Source organism: Aplidium turbinatum, chromosome 5 (genome assembly GCF_918807975.1).
Source record: "Aplidium turbinatum chromosome 5, kaAplTurb1.1, whole genome shotgun sequence".
Classification (NCBI taxonomy): Eukaryota; Metazoa; Chordata; class Ascidiacea; order Aplousobranchia; family Polyclinidae; genus Aplidium; species Aplidium turbinatum.
The window spans coordinates 3,986,890-4,005,617 of record NC_137476.1 but is presented as its reverse complement, the minus strand read 5'-3'; the positions used below and the strand labels follow the sequence as shown (position 1 = coordinate 4,005,617).

General features: G+C 37.7%; 1 protein-coding gene across 1 annotated transcript; it reads right to left on the bottom strand.

Annotated features, from left to right (window-relative positions):
- Window positions 1-3,313: 3,313 nt before the first annotated feature.
- Window positions 3,314-18,019, bottom strand: LOC145770261 (uncharacterized). Its single transcript, XM_082581859.1, has 11 exons — window positions 17,681-18,019; window positions 13,466-13,551; window positions 12,587-12,743; window positions 11,641-11,872; window positions 10,798-10,899; window positions 9,295-9,385; window positions 8,212-8,291; window positions 7,195-7,305; window positions 6,309-6,353; window positions 4,040-4,139; window positions 3,314-3,559 (listed from the first exon to the last, which is right to left on the bottom strand). Exons 1-10 carry the CDS (start codon window positions 18,017-18,019, stop codon window positions 4,078-4,080), a joined length of 1,305 nt encoding a protein of 434 aa, XP_082437985.1. The 3' UTR covers window positions 3,314-3,559; window positions 4,040-4,077.
- Window positions 18,020-18,728: the final 709 nt, after the last annotated feature.

Here is an 18,728-nt window from a genome sequence, read left to right as displayed (position 1 = left end):
TAAGTTGTGTATTATTTATCATTTTGGAAAATCTGACAGTATACCCTGTGCTTTTTTTACGAATACAGCACTGGATACAGGCCGCAGTTTTGTGGCCCGTATTGCTACTTGTGGTGTCAAACACCATTGCAGCAAGACATGCAGTACAGTTCCAATTGTTTAACAATTCCATGCTTGCATTGGCTATTTGCTTTCCGTTTGAATCGGATGTTTGTGCAGGCAAATAAGGAACACCAAGCAGTTTTGAGCCTCCAATACCTAATAGCAATATCGGAAGCCTTTATTCCAAGACCCTGGGTGAGGTCAAGCCAGCTATGTTGATTCAATGTTGCAAGATGGTGAATCAATGTAACAGGCGCGGAGCTGTCATGCTTGACCTCAATTGAGATCTTGACATACTGGCGCTGGTCTCCTAACCTAATTCTTCAATTTACCTTGTTTCAATGTGGAGAAAAAGATGAGAAATAGCAAAAAAACTGATGTTCAAACTAGGGAAATCCCCTAATATTACTGTATTTCAGTTTAGACTTTCGTTTTCAATCTGCACATCCAATTTTTGTCCAATCTCAATCAAACTTTGCAAAGTGCCTTAATATGTGAAATGTCACACCAGAAAAAAAGTTCAGGTGATTTCGGCCACATGAGGGCGCCTGTGTCACCCTACTGTACATAACTTCGTGTGACCGGCGTAAACTCGGCTTCATAGTTTTCAAAGGCTTTGTTGGAAGTTGACTGATGAGTTTACAACTTCAATATATTTTAATTGATGGAATCTTAATCCTCGGACTGACAAAACCTTGATATATTCCTGGTAGTTTCGCATACTTGCAGAGGCTTTAGACGCAGGGCCAGTTACCGAGATTGACAGAGTAAAGTTTTCGATAGTTGTTGAAGTGTTGTTGCCAGGAAATTATTCCATCCATTAGGTGCCGCTGAATGGATGCTTTAGCGCATACTCCGAGAGTCGAACCGGCGCTGCTTGATGGTTTCAAAGAAGTTCGTTTCAAGAAGTTCGACTGACAAAGCCTTAATAGGTTATTCTTGGTTGGTTTTTGAATCTTTATCCTCGGACTGACAAAGCTTTAATGGGTTATTCCTGGTGCCGCAGAATGGAGAGCAGTCCTGAAATGCGTTGCTTAAGCACACACTCCGAGAATCGAACTTGCGCCGCGTGATCTTGAGCCGGGCGCGTAATCACTGAGCTAACGGGGCGGACGAATTCATGTTGAAGCTTCTTTGTTCATGAAGTCAGGCGCATATCAATTGAGCTTATATGTTTTATTTTGATTGACCTAGAGATTGTTTATTTACTAAAGTACCGTACTAAGTTTTAGCAATGATTGCATTATCTTATCTTAATTGTTTCAAGAAGTTCGCTGCTATGAGTTTGACATAACAAACGGAAAACAAGGAACCAGTTTAAGCAACTAGTCTTTACAATATAAACTTTTAACTTTACAATATACAAAGTACCAAACGGAAATGATTGATTTTGTAAAGTTGAATTTGTATTAAATTTACCAATTCCAAGGTATTCATAAAATTGTTGTAAATTAGAATTCAGTTACATTTTTCAGACTCAAACTACAAACTCAAAGATCGGGACATTCCAGGTCTTATCCAAAGAGGTCATTGAATCATTTGACTCTCTGCTTGCCATACCAGTACAATCAAAGCAGGGGTCACCAAACTTATTTCTCTGAGGGCCGGATTGCTGCGAGATTAACAGCTGCGGGCCGAATGCAAATTGCGAAAAGATATACAACTATTTAGAATCTCCATTGACTTGAATTGAGCACAGTAAATAACAAAGTCAGTGGTGGAATAGCAAAGTTGTGATGAAAATCGAAAGATTGCTGGAAAAGTTATCACCTGCTGTGATACACTACAGGGCATCGTGCTCTTGAAAAAACTTTACACTGATGAAACATTGGTGTTTTGAACAACAAAGTTTGTACTGTCATAAGAAGAAGGACATCGTGTGATGTCGAACACGTTCGATACTTAATTTGTTGCGTAGTTTTGTGTTTCTAATGTAATAAACTTGAAGATGTTACACTTGATCACGTTACTCGGCTTCGTATGCCTATGGTTCAACAAGACAAACTCTCTACCGAAGCTCTATCATTTAAGAAGAAACAATATGGAAAAATCATTAGCAGGTTGCGTGTATAGCTCAACAGCAACGTCAGTCCTTAAAAAAAGGTTTGGTAACTTATTACCTTAACAGTTGTAGTGCAGCTGTTATTTCCGCAGCACGTGGCGGGCCGGATGAAATCAGTTCGCGGGCCGTAGTTTGGTGGCCCCTGAATCAAAGCAAAAAAACGTTTTTACGTCCACATGAGAAAATCGGCATAAGTCCAGTCGAAATAAAATGTAGGTAAAATTCCATATGGAAAAAATCCATACCGAAAATATACATACGAAAAATAAACCGACTGAAACATCCTCATTTGGAAAATATTCCCATTCTCGAAAAAATATCTACCCTGATAGTTGACCTGCAGATTAGACAATGAGACAAAAAACAGAAGGTTTTGTAAGACTTGAAATTCCATTAAGCAAATCTTGAAAGAAAACGAGTCGTCTTCTTCATGTAAATTTTAAACAATTAAGTACGAAAACATTGGAGTTATTTCACACGGTAATCTATAATTTATAGAACGGAACAAAAACAGGGTGAAATATGATAAGTTTTTCGTATTCTTTTAAACATACAATTTCATGAAATCTTTTAGCAAGTATCTTTTATACTCACTTGCAACTGCAATCGAATGAAAGTAAAAATAAAGCAACCTACTTTCTTAACAATTAAACAAGATGACGATCCACTGCAGTGCTGAGTCGAAAATGTATAATATTGAAACTTTTGCAATATTGTTGTGAAGTTGCAATAATGCTCCGTTAAAACCCACAGGGAGATGTAGACGTCAATGATCGGAGCACATCCTTTTTAGGCGTTGGTGGTAAATTTTGTGATTTTTCATTGATTAGATTCGGTTTGGAAGGCAATGAAACGGGCTGATAGCTTTAATTTAAAACGACAAAAAGATCTTTATCATTTTCTTTAAGTACCTGCTAATAACTTTAATCAAAAAATAATCATGCGTGGAAAATTAGAAATTGCTTATTATAATGCAAAATTTTTAAAATAACAACTTATTTAAACTCATATTGGTATATGCAGTCACATTTCTGCCATCTTGGCTTAGCTACCTGCAACATCTAAACATTTTTTTGTATTAAACACTTCATTTACTAACAAAGACTATCCCAAACAAAGACGAAATATAATTCGAATAACAAACAGACTTGCGTAAGAAAATAATAATAATAACAACTAATCCATAACCCAGTCTAGTTTCTCCTGGTGCCCGAACAGCGAAAAAGTCTAAAAGTTCTACTTGTTCAAACAGCCACCTAAAGCTGAAAGTAGCTTGATCTTTTCTTCATGATCGTGGTGAATTACACGCAATTGAGCTTGGTTGGGTGTTGAAAAATAATACAGGATGACACAGATTTGGGTGTTTCATGTCCGTAGCGCAGTTCGGTGGTTGACCTAAACACGAAATCAATCTTCAGCAATAAAAATGGTTGCCGGTATGTATTTTTCTTCAGATAATAATATGAGACTTCCACAAGATGGTTCATGAGAGCTGAACTTATTTTGCTTTTTCACGGTTGATTTACCTGTTGTCGTGAAAACGTTTCATGTGAAAGCGCAATGAAGAGACAAAGCATGACAGCGATACGTGTTTCCACTTACTGTACTTCGGAGTAAAAACACTCAATAAATTTGAAGAAAGCAGACGAAGTCATTGAGTTTCAGAAATAAATAGGAAATGCAATTATTTAAACAAACGTAACTGAACAACGTGCAATGAAAAGTTTTCGTAAACGTCAAACTAACTTTATTTGATGAAAATAATCGAATATTAAAAAAAGTAGAAAAAAAAATCTTTCGAAAGGATACGTGTGTTTTGTCAACCTATTACGTCACTACAAATGCACGAAAACGTCGTTTTACGTCAAATGATACCTTACATTGTTTGAATTTTGACAAGAACCAACCTTCCATCACCCTGTTGCAACAATGGTCACTTCTGTCACTATTTCGTTTCTTGCGATCGCCGCTCTTTCTGTGAACAATAATTAGTTCACTTGCCTTGTGACGTCATAACTCATGTAAATAATATCACATAAAATGTGACTCAGGGAGCCTTTGCTTTTAGCGTCATAATTCGACTCTTAAATCTTAATAATCATTCGTTATCTCCGCTTGCAGCAGATTGCGCATCAACAAGGGTTACTTGACAGGGTTCCATGTGATTTTATGAGCCGTACTGCTTCCATGCTGGCTCAAGGCAGATTGGAAGAGGGTGATAATGTCACCTGATTATTACCCGATTTATCCTCACTGCGTTATGCAAGAAGATCCGACTCTTGGTCACTCTATAACATTTTCTCTCCACAGCTCTCGATTTCTCACAACTTTCTTCAGCTCTTTCATGCCCACCCAGCAGTAAGGTATGTGGTACTATAAGGGAAGCAAACACCCTAATTGCCCACCAGTGGAGCTCGATAATGTGTTTGATTTCACATTTGGAAAATAAATACTATTTTGACATACGTTTAATAATCAAGATTTTTTATCTGATTTTCAACCACAAATAAGAAATAACCGTGCACCTGCGTCTTTGTTAAGCAGTTTGCTGGAAAGCCAACATTATCAGTGTTGCCAAATAAACAAGAGTTTTTAATGAAAAATTACCGAAAGCATTTAAAGGTGCACTGCAACGAAAATACATGGCTTTTGTATTTGTAGATCTTTCTAAAATAAAACGTTTTTCAACAATTTTTTTATTTTTTGTGTTACCATTAATTAAAAAACCTAAAAAAAACTTTTTTGATTTGAATGATTCTGATTGGTCAAAATTTTTGATGACGTCATTGGCTGGCAACGCAATAATCCAAGGTCTACTATTTTGCGTGCAAACACAAGGAACAAATCGCGTAGGCTACCAAAACAGCGAACAATTTTGTGCTAAGGGAGCTTTTACGCCTTTAAAATGGTGGTTTCTTGTATGGCTCCCGGTTGTACTGACTGGGGAATCGTCAAAGGGGTATCCTTTCATCGTTTACCTCTGAATAATGACGACAAGCTGAAGAAATGGATCTCGGCGATGAAACTCAAAGACCCACCTGTAAACAAGCACTGCCGTGTGTGCAGCAATCATTTTCTGGCCAGCGATTACCAACGTGATCTACAGGCAGAGCTACAAGGCACCAAGTCCAGACACCTGCTCATCCCTGAAGCTGTTCCTTCTGTCTTGGATTGTTCAAGATATGTGAAAGCCACTGTCAATGCAGTACCCACAATACTCGATCGACCTAGGTACAGGTCTGTGAGTAGGCTACGATCGGGCACCTTTTCCCGTTCATTAACGTGCTGGAAGGTCTATATCGATTTTTGTAGTTGGTATCTTTTTCGTCCCGGACGCGTTAATGACGAAAAATAAAAAGATTGATGATGATGATGAGGTCAGTAGGACAGTAAAACATCGGCAGGGTAGGCAACTCTGAATACACAGACTACTTTTAGTTGATATAAACCACTTGGTTCAAGCAAATTATTTTCCTGCATTTTTTTCAATGCAAATTTTCCATCCGACTGCTGTCCGAACTGGTGTTGTCAGAGCACGAATCAGAATGATCTTCTTCGCTGTCAAGTCGCCGTCTTTTTGGTTCAAAGAAAAATCCTTGTCGAGTTTCAGACATCTTGTTTGTGCTTCTTCTTCTTGCTTATGAGGCAGCAATGCAGGCAACATCTCCCAATTGTTGCAACCAGAGTAATGTCTTCATATCAGGGTCTATGAGATCCACATGTTCTGCAGGTCGCATGTTTGTGCTGATCTTCTATTACTCAATACACAATGACCTATGCGACGTTTCTAAGGCAAATGCCTGAAGCTGTTTACTTGGCTGCCCGCCGATGACGTCACAAGACACATAGCGCCACCAGGTGGCCGATTTTCATTTGGTTATATCTCCCAAACAAAAAGGTATATCAAAAAAAAATTTCGAAAAATATAATACTTAAACACTAAAGAATCACCAAAAAAATTTTAATTTTTTATTTCAGGTCCCCTTTAAACGTTTTGTAGTTACTTTATTTGAAAGTTATTTCTTGCTAAAACGGATTGATACTTTGTTGAAAACTACTACGAACCATCGAGTCATAATAACAACAACATAGAACTTAATTTATCGAAACAAACGTAAAAGTTTGTTTCATAAATGTGGCATACCTGCAGCTGCATGTCTTTCACTGATTGCATTGTCATTTTTCACGCCTGAAACAACAAGTGCATGGTTCTGTAAAACATCTGAAGCCCCCAAGTAGGGCCGTTGGGAGAATAAGTTGGGCCCGATATCAATGAAGTCGTACGGCCCCAAATTAAGACACTTCTAGAAAAAACGCGCAATATCAAAAAAAGTAATCGGTAGTTTCTTTCAAATTTTCATGCTCCTTGGAAAGATTTTGGTCCCCTAAAAGTATCCCGGGCCCCAGTTCAAGAATATCCCTGGACCCCTGTCAACGCTGCTGCTGCCAAGAACGGGGAAGGAGAATAAAGTCAACACAAGCTTCACGGTTGTGAGGGTGAATGAAAGCTACAAAATGTCACCAGCTCCAATCGTCTTGGCTTATATATGAAAACGATTTCGTTGTTTCAAGACAGAGAACGTTTATGAATCACAGATGCACTTCCTGAGATGACAACAAAGCACACGCGATGATTTGTCTCACAAACACAAATTTGTTTTCATCCGATTGTGATAATAATTTTACAACCTCAATAATTGATAATAATTTTTTATACTGTAGGTGTCTTGTAAGGAAGCCCTTGGTCCAAATTATCCTTTCAACGGCCCTTGCAAGTCCGCTTACCGAGGTTGACAAAGTGAAGCTGCCGCTTGTGGTTGAAACATTATTGCCAGTCAATTAATCCAACCACGCTAAATATTAAACCATTGGAAACGTATTTTAAGCGTTTTACACTGTTCCTTCTAAAACCCTTCAATCTGACTCAATCCCACCACTCTAAAGCTGTTAATGTGTCACAAACTTTGAACTCGCCTCAAACCAATTAAAGGCGTGGTATGATGAGCAAACTGCAGCAGAAGAGAACTCACCGATATATAAGTAAGTGCCAAATGCAAAAAGAAACAGGGCAATTGCAAGCACGGAAAGGATTGCCATGGCCAAGTGGCATCGACATTTAAACCATCGCAGTCGCCGCTGTGCTGAAAAGTTAAGAAGACAAATTTAGACTCGAAGCAACCAGCAGATTACAATAGAGAGCGATAATGTAATAAATAAAATGTATACAACATATACTAATGCAAATGCAACATAATGTGATAGATTTGAAATTAAAATAATGCATTTTTGGAAATTAAACAAAAACGTATCGTAGCGTCTTAAAAGTGTAATGCTATCATGTAGCCTATTGTAAGTTTGTAACCGGATGGAGTCAATCAAATCAACGACTGTGAAGTGTGAAGGCTGCAGCATGTCACAAGCTCCAATCGTCTTGGCTTGCCTTGCCATTGGACAAAGCTGATGGCCTTGTCAAGTTTACGTGCTTGTGGAGTGTGCGCCATCAAGTCCAATCAACCCACGCACAGGTGTCTTGGCAATTGCGAGGACCATCATCCTCGAAAACGAGGGATAGCCATCACATCACATTAAGTTTGTAACCATTTCAGGGATTTTATGTCACCAAAAAAAAATGAAATCGAATATAGGCTACAGCTACATTGAATATAAACTGGATTTGAAATATAATTAAAATATATGTCTCTAAAAAAAAATCAAATTAGCTGAGCCACCTCAGCGTCATCAAAACACGATAATTATTATTAGCTTCGATCTTGATGTTCCGCAACTAAGTTTGTCTGATAGTTTTATACATTGCCCCTCATATCCAGCCTGATTAGTGATTAGCAAGGAATATATCCAAACTTCTACTTGTGCAGTTTACTTTAGCTTTCTAAAGAAGTCAGTTGCCTTAACTGGCGAAACGTCAGAAACGAAAGTGGTTACTGCTCTCATGTCCCATGTTAATCTTGCGACGTGGAGTATACTTAACAACTAAACGACCAGTTTTCGATTTGAAGACCAGCGAACACACAAATGCAGTAACTTACTTGATGATGTCTTTGTGGTATCAATGACCGGTCCGACTGGGTCAGGCACATCTGGTGGCCCAATTGTCATTCTTGAAGCTCTAGGAAAATCAGTAATAAAAAAATTGATTTCAAAAACAGAAAAAAAAATGTTAATCACAAGCATTACAAACCCTTGATATAAAATCTGCTGTATGTTTGGAGCCAAACGGAAGGAGATTAGAAAATCGACTTTCTTTTCCTGTTTTTATTGGCCTACAATTAAATTTGTTCTTATTTCTGATAATTTCTCATCTAGTCCTTTTTGGTTACAGTTAGTACAGCTTACTACATATTTTCTGGGGTTCGCTCCAATTCCTCTGACCGACAGCTCAGTTGCAAGCGCTTGAAGTTAAGGAATAGCTGGTTCGACTCACGCGGAGTGCACTTCTAAAAAACGTATTTCAAGGACAGCTCTTCAATCAGTCACCAAGTAGGTGAAAAATTCACAGAATAACACTCCAACAATTAGAAACTTCGCTCTGTCAAACTCGGTGACTGGGCCTGCCTCACTGGCTCACAGCCTGTATAAGCATATAAGATTGCCAGGATTCCAGGAATAGCCTCTCAAAGAAGCTTTCCAAGTCCAAGAATAAAGATTCCCATAATTGATCCTTCTTTGCTGCTTTTGCTAGAGATCATGTTTTTGTTCCATAGGATTATCATGGCAATAGCGATTAGCTGACTATGTAGTAAGAATTAAGTGTAGCAGATGAGCCAAAATAACCATTTCCAAAAATTCGAAAAAAATACTAGAGGATGACCTAAAAAGGTGGCTAGATGATGATGAACAGATTTGTGATAGTCAGGGGCTCCGAAAAAGGGGAAGGAAGCACTAGGTGATACCTGAATGAAATATTACGAATCATGTGCAAAAGCCATTTGCCGCCAGTGGCATGACTAGCTTATGGTGGTGATGATGATGATATATAGTCAACTGTAAAAAGAAAGCTTAGAGTGCGTAAATGTGATCAGTACAAAACAGATTTATTTTAAAAGAAGTTTACTTAAAAATAATCTTTTTTTCTCAAGTTAAAGTTTTAAATGCAAGCAGCCCTTTGATACCTTCTGCTGACGTCATCCCATTCGTCGTCATCGAAGTTTATACCTAATTGTGTCGTCATTCGCCTTACTTCAGTCATGCCATTGTAATTACCTAAAAATAAGAAAATACAATCGATCACTGACGGATTGACGTAAGAAATCAGGTGGAAAATATAATAAACAGAGAACTTTTTGTACTGTAATTGAAGACCTTCAGTAAGTTGAAGAACTACCAAAATAAGACTTTGAGATAAAAGAAGTTAAAGTTGTTTCAACGCTGTTTAATCTTTAATTTCTCTGCAAACACCAGGGTGTGTTATAGTGAAGTTAAGCCATTTTTGGTTCACATTTTACACCTGAAAGCAGGTATTCAGCATTATACATTATACAGTAGTACAACCCAGATCTTCAATTACATACTACCTGCTTGTTACCGGAAAATGCCAAACTAACGTTTTAAAGTGTTTGATTTGCGCAAAGACATCTCAAACAGAATCAATTGTATTTGCGATTGTTATGCAATTCAAATGTATGTCATAGTGATTACTGTTGTCAAATGACGTCATCCTTCGATTGCATGAACGTAAATGCCTGCGTATCAAGTTTCCTTGTTAATTGGTCGTAATTCTTCAACATAAGCCACGCAATAGATGACTTATGGCAACTACGCTGATTGCTGAAATACGCCAACGTGTTTTGAAAAGCATCAGTTTAACGAAGATGCTTGTTAGAGTAGGCTACTTTGCGAAAATGTTGCCATTAATTTTTGATTGCATGCAGCTCTGACAAACCTTTCTGACATAAAAAAAAAACCTCGGCGCACATTTGTATTCTAGATGTTGTTTTTTTGTGTCTAATCAATCAATGTTTAAAATAATTTCATTCATAAAACCGCTAAGAATTAGAGGAAGTTACATTTAACGTAAACTAAGCACGGTCCGGCACAAGAGGCGGTGGCCGCCGACGTGAGGTCAGACAACACACGAACAATGCAACATGCTGCAACCATCCTGTGTGACTTCACAATCGTGTATAACTGTACATGCTTATTTTCGATACATCAGCATAGCGTGAAACAATGTTATTCTTTTTTTTTAATTTCTAAACTATGGTCTTGCTGAGCTTGTGAGATCGGTTAAGTGTCCCCTTCCCTCTATGGCTCATACTGGTCATGGGTGATTACCAGGTCTCTTCCCGCATTGGTTTGTGGGCTGCTATCTTCTTAAAAGAATAAAGAACCAATCGAAGCATTTATAATGCGCCAGCACTCTGGATACCGCCAAAAAGTTTATTTGAGAATCCAAAACCTGAAAGTCTTGGCTGTTGAAATGCACCATAAAGAGAACATCACAAAAATAAAGATTTAAAAATTTATTGCTTTTCGTGAATTTTACTTGTTTATATTTTTTGTAATTGCTTTGATTTTGAGTGAAACGCATGATAGATACAAAAAGCATAGAAATTAGCATCACATTTTACAAACTACGGTGGTGGTTCTATCAGATTTCGGTACAATTTACTCACTCATTGCCGTTCCGTGGTTTAAGTTTTCCTTTCCACTCGGACCACCATTGCCGGAAGTTTGGGAAAACTGGTTCCGCACTATTTTTGTTTCCACTCTCGTTTCTAAACATATTTGATGCAAAGAAAATTTATCTCGGATTGCTGTGTTTGCATGATGACAAAATAATTACCAATATTTTGTTAAATTCAAGTAGGCTAGTTTACATAATATGTAAACAATTTCTGACATAAACATTGCAAGTAACTTTATCGTCACCATCATCGGCCATGCCTAAATAAGGTTTCAACTATTTTGATTTTCTACAACGATCAATTGTCCATTGTTCTTATTAAATTTTAAAAATCCTGGTTGTCCATGTTAAACGATTCTTAAAAATTTCCAAACGTGGACGCTCCTGGTACCTCTGACCAGGAAGCTGGATATAACTTAGAGAAGAATGATAGTCGCAAACGCTTATCTTGTTGACAGAAATGTGACGTCCAAAATATCCAGTCATTATGTTGAAACAGTAAAGAATGAATAAGGAAAGAAAGCAGGGAGAAAAATTTGAATAAACCTTGGGGGCCACGAGTAAATGAGTCTCAAATAATAAAAGTTACAGAGCATCAATGGCAAACCTATAGCAGGAGTGTGTGATTATGCTCCCCTTAAAAAATAATTGTCAAATCTTTTATTGACAACAAAACTGTCAAGTTTTTGCCTTCACACGACCCAGGAGACCTCTCAATGTACAACACAGCCCTTTAATTCTGGCTTCCAGATTTCTCTATCGTTCTTCTTTAAAAACGAAATTGTAATGTATGTTATTTCTTGAGACAGCAATTTGTCAAAAGTTTGCCAACCTGCTGGGGATTTTTTTAATTTGACTTGAGTATATTGGACGATTGGGTTTGGGCGGTTGTCAGGAACAACGTTTTCATTGTAAGGGATGGTTTCGTTAGCATCATAGTTAGTCTTAGTTTCGTCACGCAAAATGACGTCATCGTCTCTACTTCCAAGATGTGCAACGTTTTCGATTGGACGATTGGGTATTTCGTCATAATCTGGAATTTCATCGGAATACCTTGGAAAGACCTGTAGGAAAAGCAATGTTAGGATTAGACCCGCAGAATGCAAAGTTTTACTCAACTTCAAACTTGACAAAACAAAAAACAATATAAAAAAACATGTTTGAGGCCTAGTTTGCTGTACGGTCTAGTTTGCTGTTTGAGGCCTAGTTTGCTGTACGGTCTAGAATGCGTAAATTGGACATCATCAACCATGAAAAAACTCACTACCTTCCAAAATCACATCATGAGAAGCATGACCAACAAAAGGTTACTTGATCACACAAAAATAGAAGATCTTCTAACTATGACAAAACTACATCCAATTGCAGCAATAATAAAATCAAAAGTTTTAAAACTGTTTGGCCACACTAAAAGATCACAATTCGGAATCAGCAAAGTTTGCACAGAAGGCAAAGTAGAAGGAAAAAGAAAATGTGGCAGACAACCAAAACGATGGCAAGACAACATTCAATCATGGACCGGACTCCACTTGACGACACTGGGCGAGTTGGCTCAAAATCGCCACTCTTGGAAGCAAATAAGCCATGTTGATGCGCAATCTGCCGCAGGCGGAGATAACGACTGATGATGATGAGGCCTAGTAAAAAACTTTTTATTCTCTTACTGTCTTAAACAATTTTTATGAAATAACTCAGAATGAAATTGAAATGTGGCTAGAACCACTGAGTTTTCTGTTTATTCTTATAAATCTTTGATGGTGATGAAACCAATAACTTACCTCATCATTGTAGCCATCGGGGACTTCGTCATAGTCGGATTCTGAATGATGTGACATCAAAGGAGATGGATGAAGCTTGGCTTCCGTTGAGAGGTGTAAGGGGAAATTATTTTGGGCTTTGAGGGGCTGAGGGAAATCGTATTCGTTTGCAATTCGCCTGAAAAAAATTGACCTAAGACACAAAGCTAAAAAAAATTTAAAACTTTTGTCTCTTTATCAGTCGACCCAGTGGCGTACGTAGGGGGATGGGCGTTGAGCCATGGATTTAATATTTGCTCAGTTTATAACAACATTGTTATTTGCTGTGACAGTGCCATCCAAAACATATTGAATGACGTAGGCTACTTTGCTTCGTTAATTACTGAAACTTTTTTTCAAAACTGGAAGTAAAGCCCGATGACCCTCCTGCATCTGCCAGTAAATGGGCCATCAAAAGTAACTGGTAAAGATACATACATGGTAACGCTGGGTGAAGCTAGCTTGCCTATGTGGGTGAATGGGACTAATCTGACGCTTGAATAGTCGGTTCGATACCTGCACTATCGTTTGTGAGTTACTATATTCTTGCAAGACGCTAAATGGCATGTTTGAGGGTGGATGCAAAAAATGGCGTGTTTCGCCCCATTCATTGTAAGCTAAATCTTCAACTCTAGACATAAGCTTCACTGGATTCCATTAAAAAATCATCCATCTTCTTCATTTTTCCTTCTTACCCAATATTCCTGACTCTAAAACTAAATTTTACTTTCATGTTATCAATATATCTAAATAGATATTAATTCAATAATCTGACGTCACGTTGAAAACAAGAAATTTGTAATTGCTGTTACGTTTGTTGTGTCATAAAGATGTTTGGTAGTTGATTTCATTTCAACTTACTTTCTTGGTGGTGTTCGGACTGTAGAGTAACCAGCAAGTGAATTCCCAACTGTACCAAACCGCACTCCCAGTGACCCATGAACAGGCTGAAATTGGAAGAGAATTCACTTGAAACTCGAGGCACTATTTTCAATAATCCTGTAACTTTTATAACCCCTAACCCAAATATTTGTCGCAAAAACAGTCAATTGCTTACCAAGAAACTATTCCAATAGTTTTCGTTGCTTACTTTACAGTTTACATGATAGCTTAGGGGTGGTCAATGTTTTTTAATCATGAGTTGAGTATTCATGTGTCCCTTCGTTTTACTTTATATTCTCACAGTGCCATTACACGAACCATTGTGTGTATATGTTACTTGCCCATATGGAAACCTGTATTATGTTTATTAAAAAGTTACGTGTACTAAATTCAGTGAGGTAGAACATTATAATGACCTGCATAGCCTACAACATACCAGCAATTTTCGAGAGCCGCATAATGTGCTAAATTATGAATATGCAAAAAGTAATGATGTCAATCAATATATTTAATCACACGCTATAAGTATTTGTCACAGACGATTTGTGTGTCTAAATGCTGTCAGTAAGTTTCTTAAAACCAAAACGTTAAGTCGCTAAAGCAATTCTAACCAGTTTTAACCAGTTCTAACCAGTTTTAACCAGTTCTAACCAGTTTTGTTGCTTTTGCGATATTTAGATTCATATAGGCTACCGTTTTTGAATACAATGATTCACAACAGTACGTTGTAACCAGGGATAGTTGTAACACAGATCGAAACAAGTTGCATGATAATTTTCTTAAGCTCAGGAGGTTTACTTCCTGGTAATTATTTCTAAAACTCATCAATAAACAGGTTTTAATGAGACATCGCCATTCATAAATTTTCTTTCCATCTCAAGAGCTTAATTTTAGCAGTTGAAAAGTGCAGCAAAAAAGGAGTGAAATTCCATGAAGGATTACATCATCATGATGGGATTAGCATAAACGCAAAACATGACTTCAAAGCCTTGAAGTGTAGCTTTGAATCAACAACACCTACAGCAGATCTTGATATCCTTTAAGGGTTTTCATCTTAGTCCATTTTCAGGAAGCTCTGTCATTATCTTACTGATATGAGAAAAGTAAAATGTAACTACAATTTTGCAACATCAATATTCGGTTCTGTAATCCCTGTAAGCTCACATTAATTGTGTAATTTACTGTAAAACCACCGTCGACACGGACTAACCACCGTTGCTATAGTTCATGCTTTTACATGATGAACCTAATTTTGAAGCCAAGTTTTTCAACATAGTTTCTTATAAAAGATCCAGAGAGGTGGTGGTGAGGAAAATGTAGACTACGAGTAAATTACTGTCCGCTCAATCATTTTATAAAGGTCAGAAGAAGCACAAAATGTCACAGGATCTACTGATCGGTCTCCTCCAGTGATGCAGAGCAGAGATATTGTAACATGTAACCATTGAAAGTGTCAAAGACTTGATATCAATCGTCATACACATGCCACCTTATCCATTGCAAATATCGTCTAAGGTTATTCCTAAACTAAAATATCACGTTTAAGAGTTTCACAACTACAGCTACAAGGTAATAGTTTATACCTCTGGCGTTGGATCGGAAAATATCCTCTGCGACGAGTGGTAAGAACTGGTCGCAAATCGGCTTGTTCCCAGCGATTTTGGGCTCTAAACATAATCATGTCATTACTGGTGACCTATTTGGGAAAACCAAAATAACAAGGCATCCGTTTTAAATATTGCTTTCCTACTGAAATCTATTGCTTATCTATTTGAATAACGATCTTCTGATGACCTTCCATTTTAGGGTGAAACAGGCTGTCAAAGGTTTAGAAAGTAGTAACTATATTTGATTTAATTCGCTCTGCTTGGCATTGAGCACTTTTTGTAGGATTACCGTAACAGTATTTATTGTTTTATTGCTTATCTATATGTATCCTCACATTTTCATTTGCCTTTTTTTGTGTCTAAACGGAAAAGAAAGTATCAGATGATGTGCGACAACCTTAAATCTAAGCTACAACTCTCGGGTACAGAACGGTGTCGAGCGAAGTGTGATTTTTGAAACTTCTACTCCACTCCGATCCGACCTCGAAAATTTTCATCATTTTAGACTCCAAATCCACCACTCCATAGTCAATCTGGGTTAACATGATACTATCGCTATTGGGTACAACCAGAAATAGCTCAGGCCTAGGGGCAAAATTCTTTATCAACTTTAGCACGACAGCACGTAAACATGTTCAGTGGCGCACACTTATAAGTACTACGGCTATGTCAAACACTCTGCGGACAGTTTTTTTTGCAAACAGAACTAAATATGAGACTGTCACTACTGTGGCACAGCCAGAGCCGTTGCGAATATAATTTGGGTTTGGTGCAAATAAGATCCTTGGGCTTCAAATCAACGGATTTCTAAGGACAACTCACTACATGTAAATAATACGAGGTTTCTTCAAGTTTCCAGGCTCCTTGGAAAAGTTAAAGGCCCCCAAAACCAACTCAGGCCTGGGCCCAAAAATACCCCCCTATCGACGTTACTGAGCACGGCCATTAAACGCATCTTACATAATGTTTCATGGAGGAAACTGGTATGTGTTGCCGGAAACAAAGGCAAGCTGAAGAAACAGATACTGTGCTATAAAATGTGAAGAAGAAGAAAAAGAAGAAAGAGATATTTGAACAACACGTTGCAGCTTCCTACTGTAGGAGATGGGAAGTCAGCATATTGCAGGCTAGCTCATAAGTATATGCTGATTAATCTGCAACAAATAAAAAAGTAGAAATTGTGCATTTTGAAAGGTTTACCAGAATTAATCAATAACGAAGATACTTGGCTGTAGGTGCACCAACTAATTTTACAGTCATTTACCGACATTCAATTAGATTTGCAGTACCAATCAGTTTTGCTTCGTATGTGCACTGTTCAGTCCATTGGCTCATGCTTCTGAACCAGATTTTTATAAACGTTAATCGACGTTGTTGCAATGTAATAATCGAATTGCCTTAATGACGTGACAAACCACTTCCTAAACGTCACAATCAAAATTAAACTCTTAACAGATCAACTTCAAAGTGGCAGGTCTCTTCCCGTAGAACTGGATGTCTTGTGTGAGGACCTTTCACATGCATTTTCATATAAAGCATATAATCGCTCCTTGTTTCACTACGACTTTGTAATGTTTTATTGCAATTTTGTGACATCATAAACAAAAAGAAAGGTCTAGGCGTTAACTATCACAATTTTTTTGTGAAAAAAGCGTAACGATGAAAAGATTCCAAACGTGTATAACTTAAATCGTATTGAAAACTTAGGACTCGATATATTGAGGATTATCAACAGAGGATTATCAACAGAGGTTTATCCACCGATTAAATAAATCTTCTGATTAAGCAAATTAATTTAAAGTCGAATTTGTTTTCCTACCTACCAAACGCAATCCTATATTATTAGAATTGCCCGTTGCTGATCCATAGATGAACTTTGCACAAAATATTTGCACATTTGTAAATATCTAATCCAGGGGTCACCAAACTTTTTTCTCTGAAGGCCGGATTGCTGCGAAATTAACAGCTGCGGGCCGAATGCAAATTGCGAAAAGATATACAACTATTTAGAATCTCCATTGACTTGAATTGAGCACAATAAATAACAAAGTCAGCGGTGGAATAGCAAAGTTGTGATGAAAATCGAAAGGTTGCTGGGAAAGTTATCCCCTGCTGTGATACACTACAGGGCATCATGCTCTTGAAAAAACACTACATTTTTCCAAATTTGGCCTAGGTTGTCCCCATTTGTGGTGGCCTAATGATAAACAGCAACGTCAGTCCTGTACAAAAAGTTTGGTAACTTTTTTCTTTAACAGTTGTAGTGCAGCTGTTATTTCCGCAGCACGTGGCGGCCGGATGAAATCAGTTCGCGGGCCGGTTCCGGCCCGCGGGCCGTAGTTTGGTGACCCCTGATCTAATCATGCGTTTGGCCTAATCGGCTGCTTAAAAGATCTGCAATTTTTGCATCTAGCCCTAAAATTAATCTTCCATTGATGCAGTTATTCCTTGCATGAAGATTTGATAAAATCAACTTGGCTTTACAGCTAAACAACCAAAACAACCCAATAGTTTCTTATTAGAATCTTGTAAACCAATAACGATTTATACACAGCACTCTCCCAAAGCTAAATATAACTTGACTCACCTGGTACATTATTCCCTCAACCGGCGTCGACTTCGGCTGCTTGTAGATGTCATCTTCGCTGTAGTACCCGGAACTAGGTCGCAATACAAAGTTCCTCTTCTTACTTGGTGATGCATGAAAGTCACGTGATCTTGAGCTTACGTTCCTAGAGTCAGTTTTGTTAATTTTCGAGTTTGGTGACGTAATAATCTGGTCATTCGAAAACGCTGTTTCGTTGACAGAAAATGTTCTTTTGGGGTCGTCACGGTTGAACGAATGTACTCTGTCCAACGATTGCAGCTCAAGAAAGATGTCGTCCAATTCGTGGATAGCTTCGTCTAACTGCTCGTCTGTGCTCATATTAAAGGGGATGGTGTCAAAAGATGAAACTTGCAATAAAGCAATTATATGTTTAAAAAACTTCCTATGCAACTAAAAAAAATCAAAATTAAAGACTGCATTGTTAACGTAAAAGGCTAATTGCCAATCTTGTTCTGAGAGCTCACTTAGTAATCGAAGATTTAAAAACTAATGTTTGTTGAAGGCCTGTCTATTCTGGTCAAATGCAAAAATGTCTGTTCAAAACTTTATCTTGATCCTCAATTTAGAAACACAAACTGAACTGCAGCTGGTAATCACAAAACAAGCTGAGTTTACCAATGCAACATCACACATGTAACGTTGTGTTGGATACTTCAAATTCTTGCAACACGCATAGACAACACCCACACATGAGCTATCTAGCTTGTGACATGTGGAAACTGTAGCTTGGAATGTATTAATTTTGACGAAAACCTACAGCGTTGTAAATTACTGATAAACAACAACAACAATGAACAACGACCACTCAAAATTTAACCAAACTCTTTCATATTTTAGATTCCACTTTTCAAAACCAGAAAAGATCAAATAAAATTTTAGTGAGATCTCTTTAGACAAGGACCCTATCCACCACCAGAACTGGTTAAACTGCAATATTTTCAATCATACAACTAACAGCTATCTAATTTGGTTATATAAAAAACATAAAAATTATGTTTTCATGAATAGTTCGTGACCGTAGGCTGCG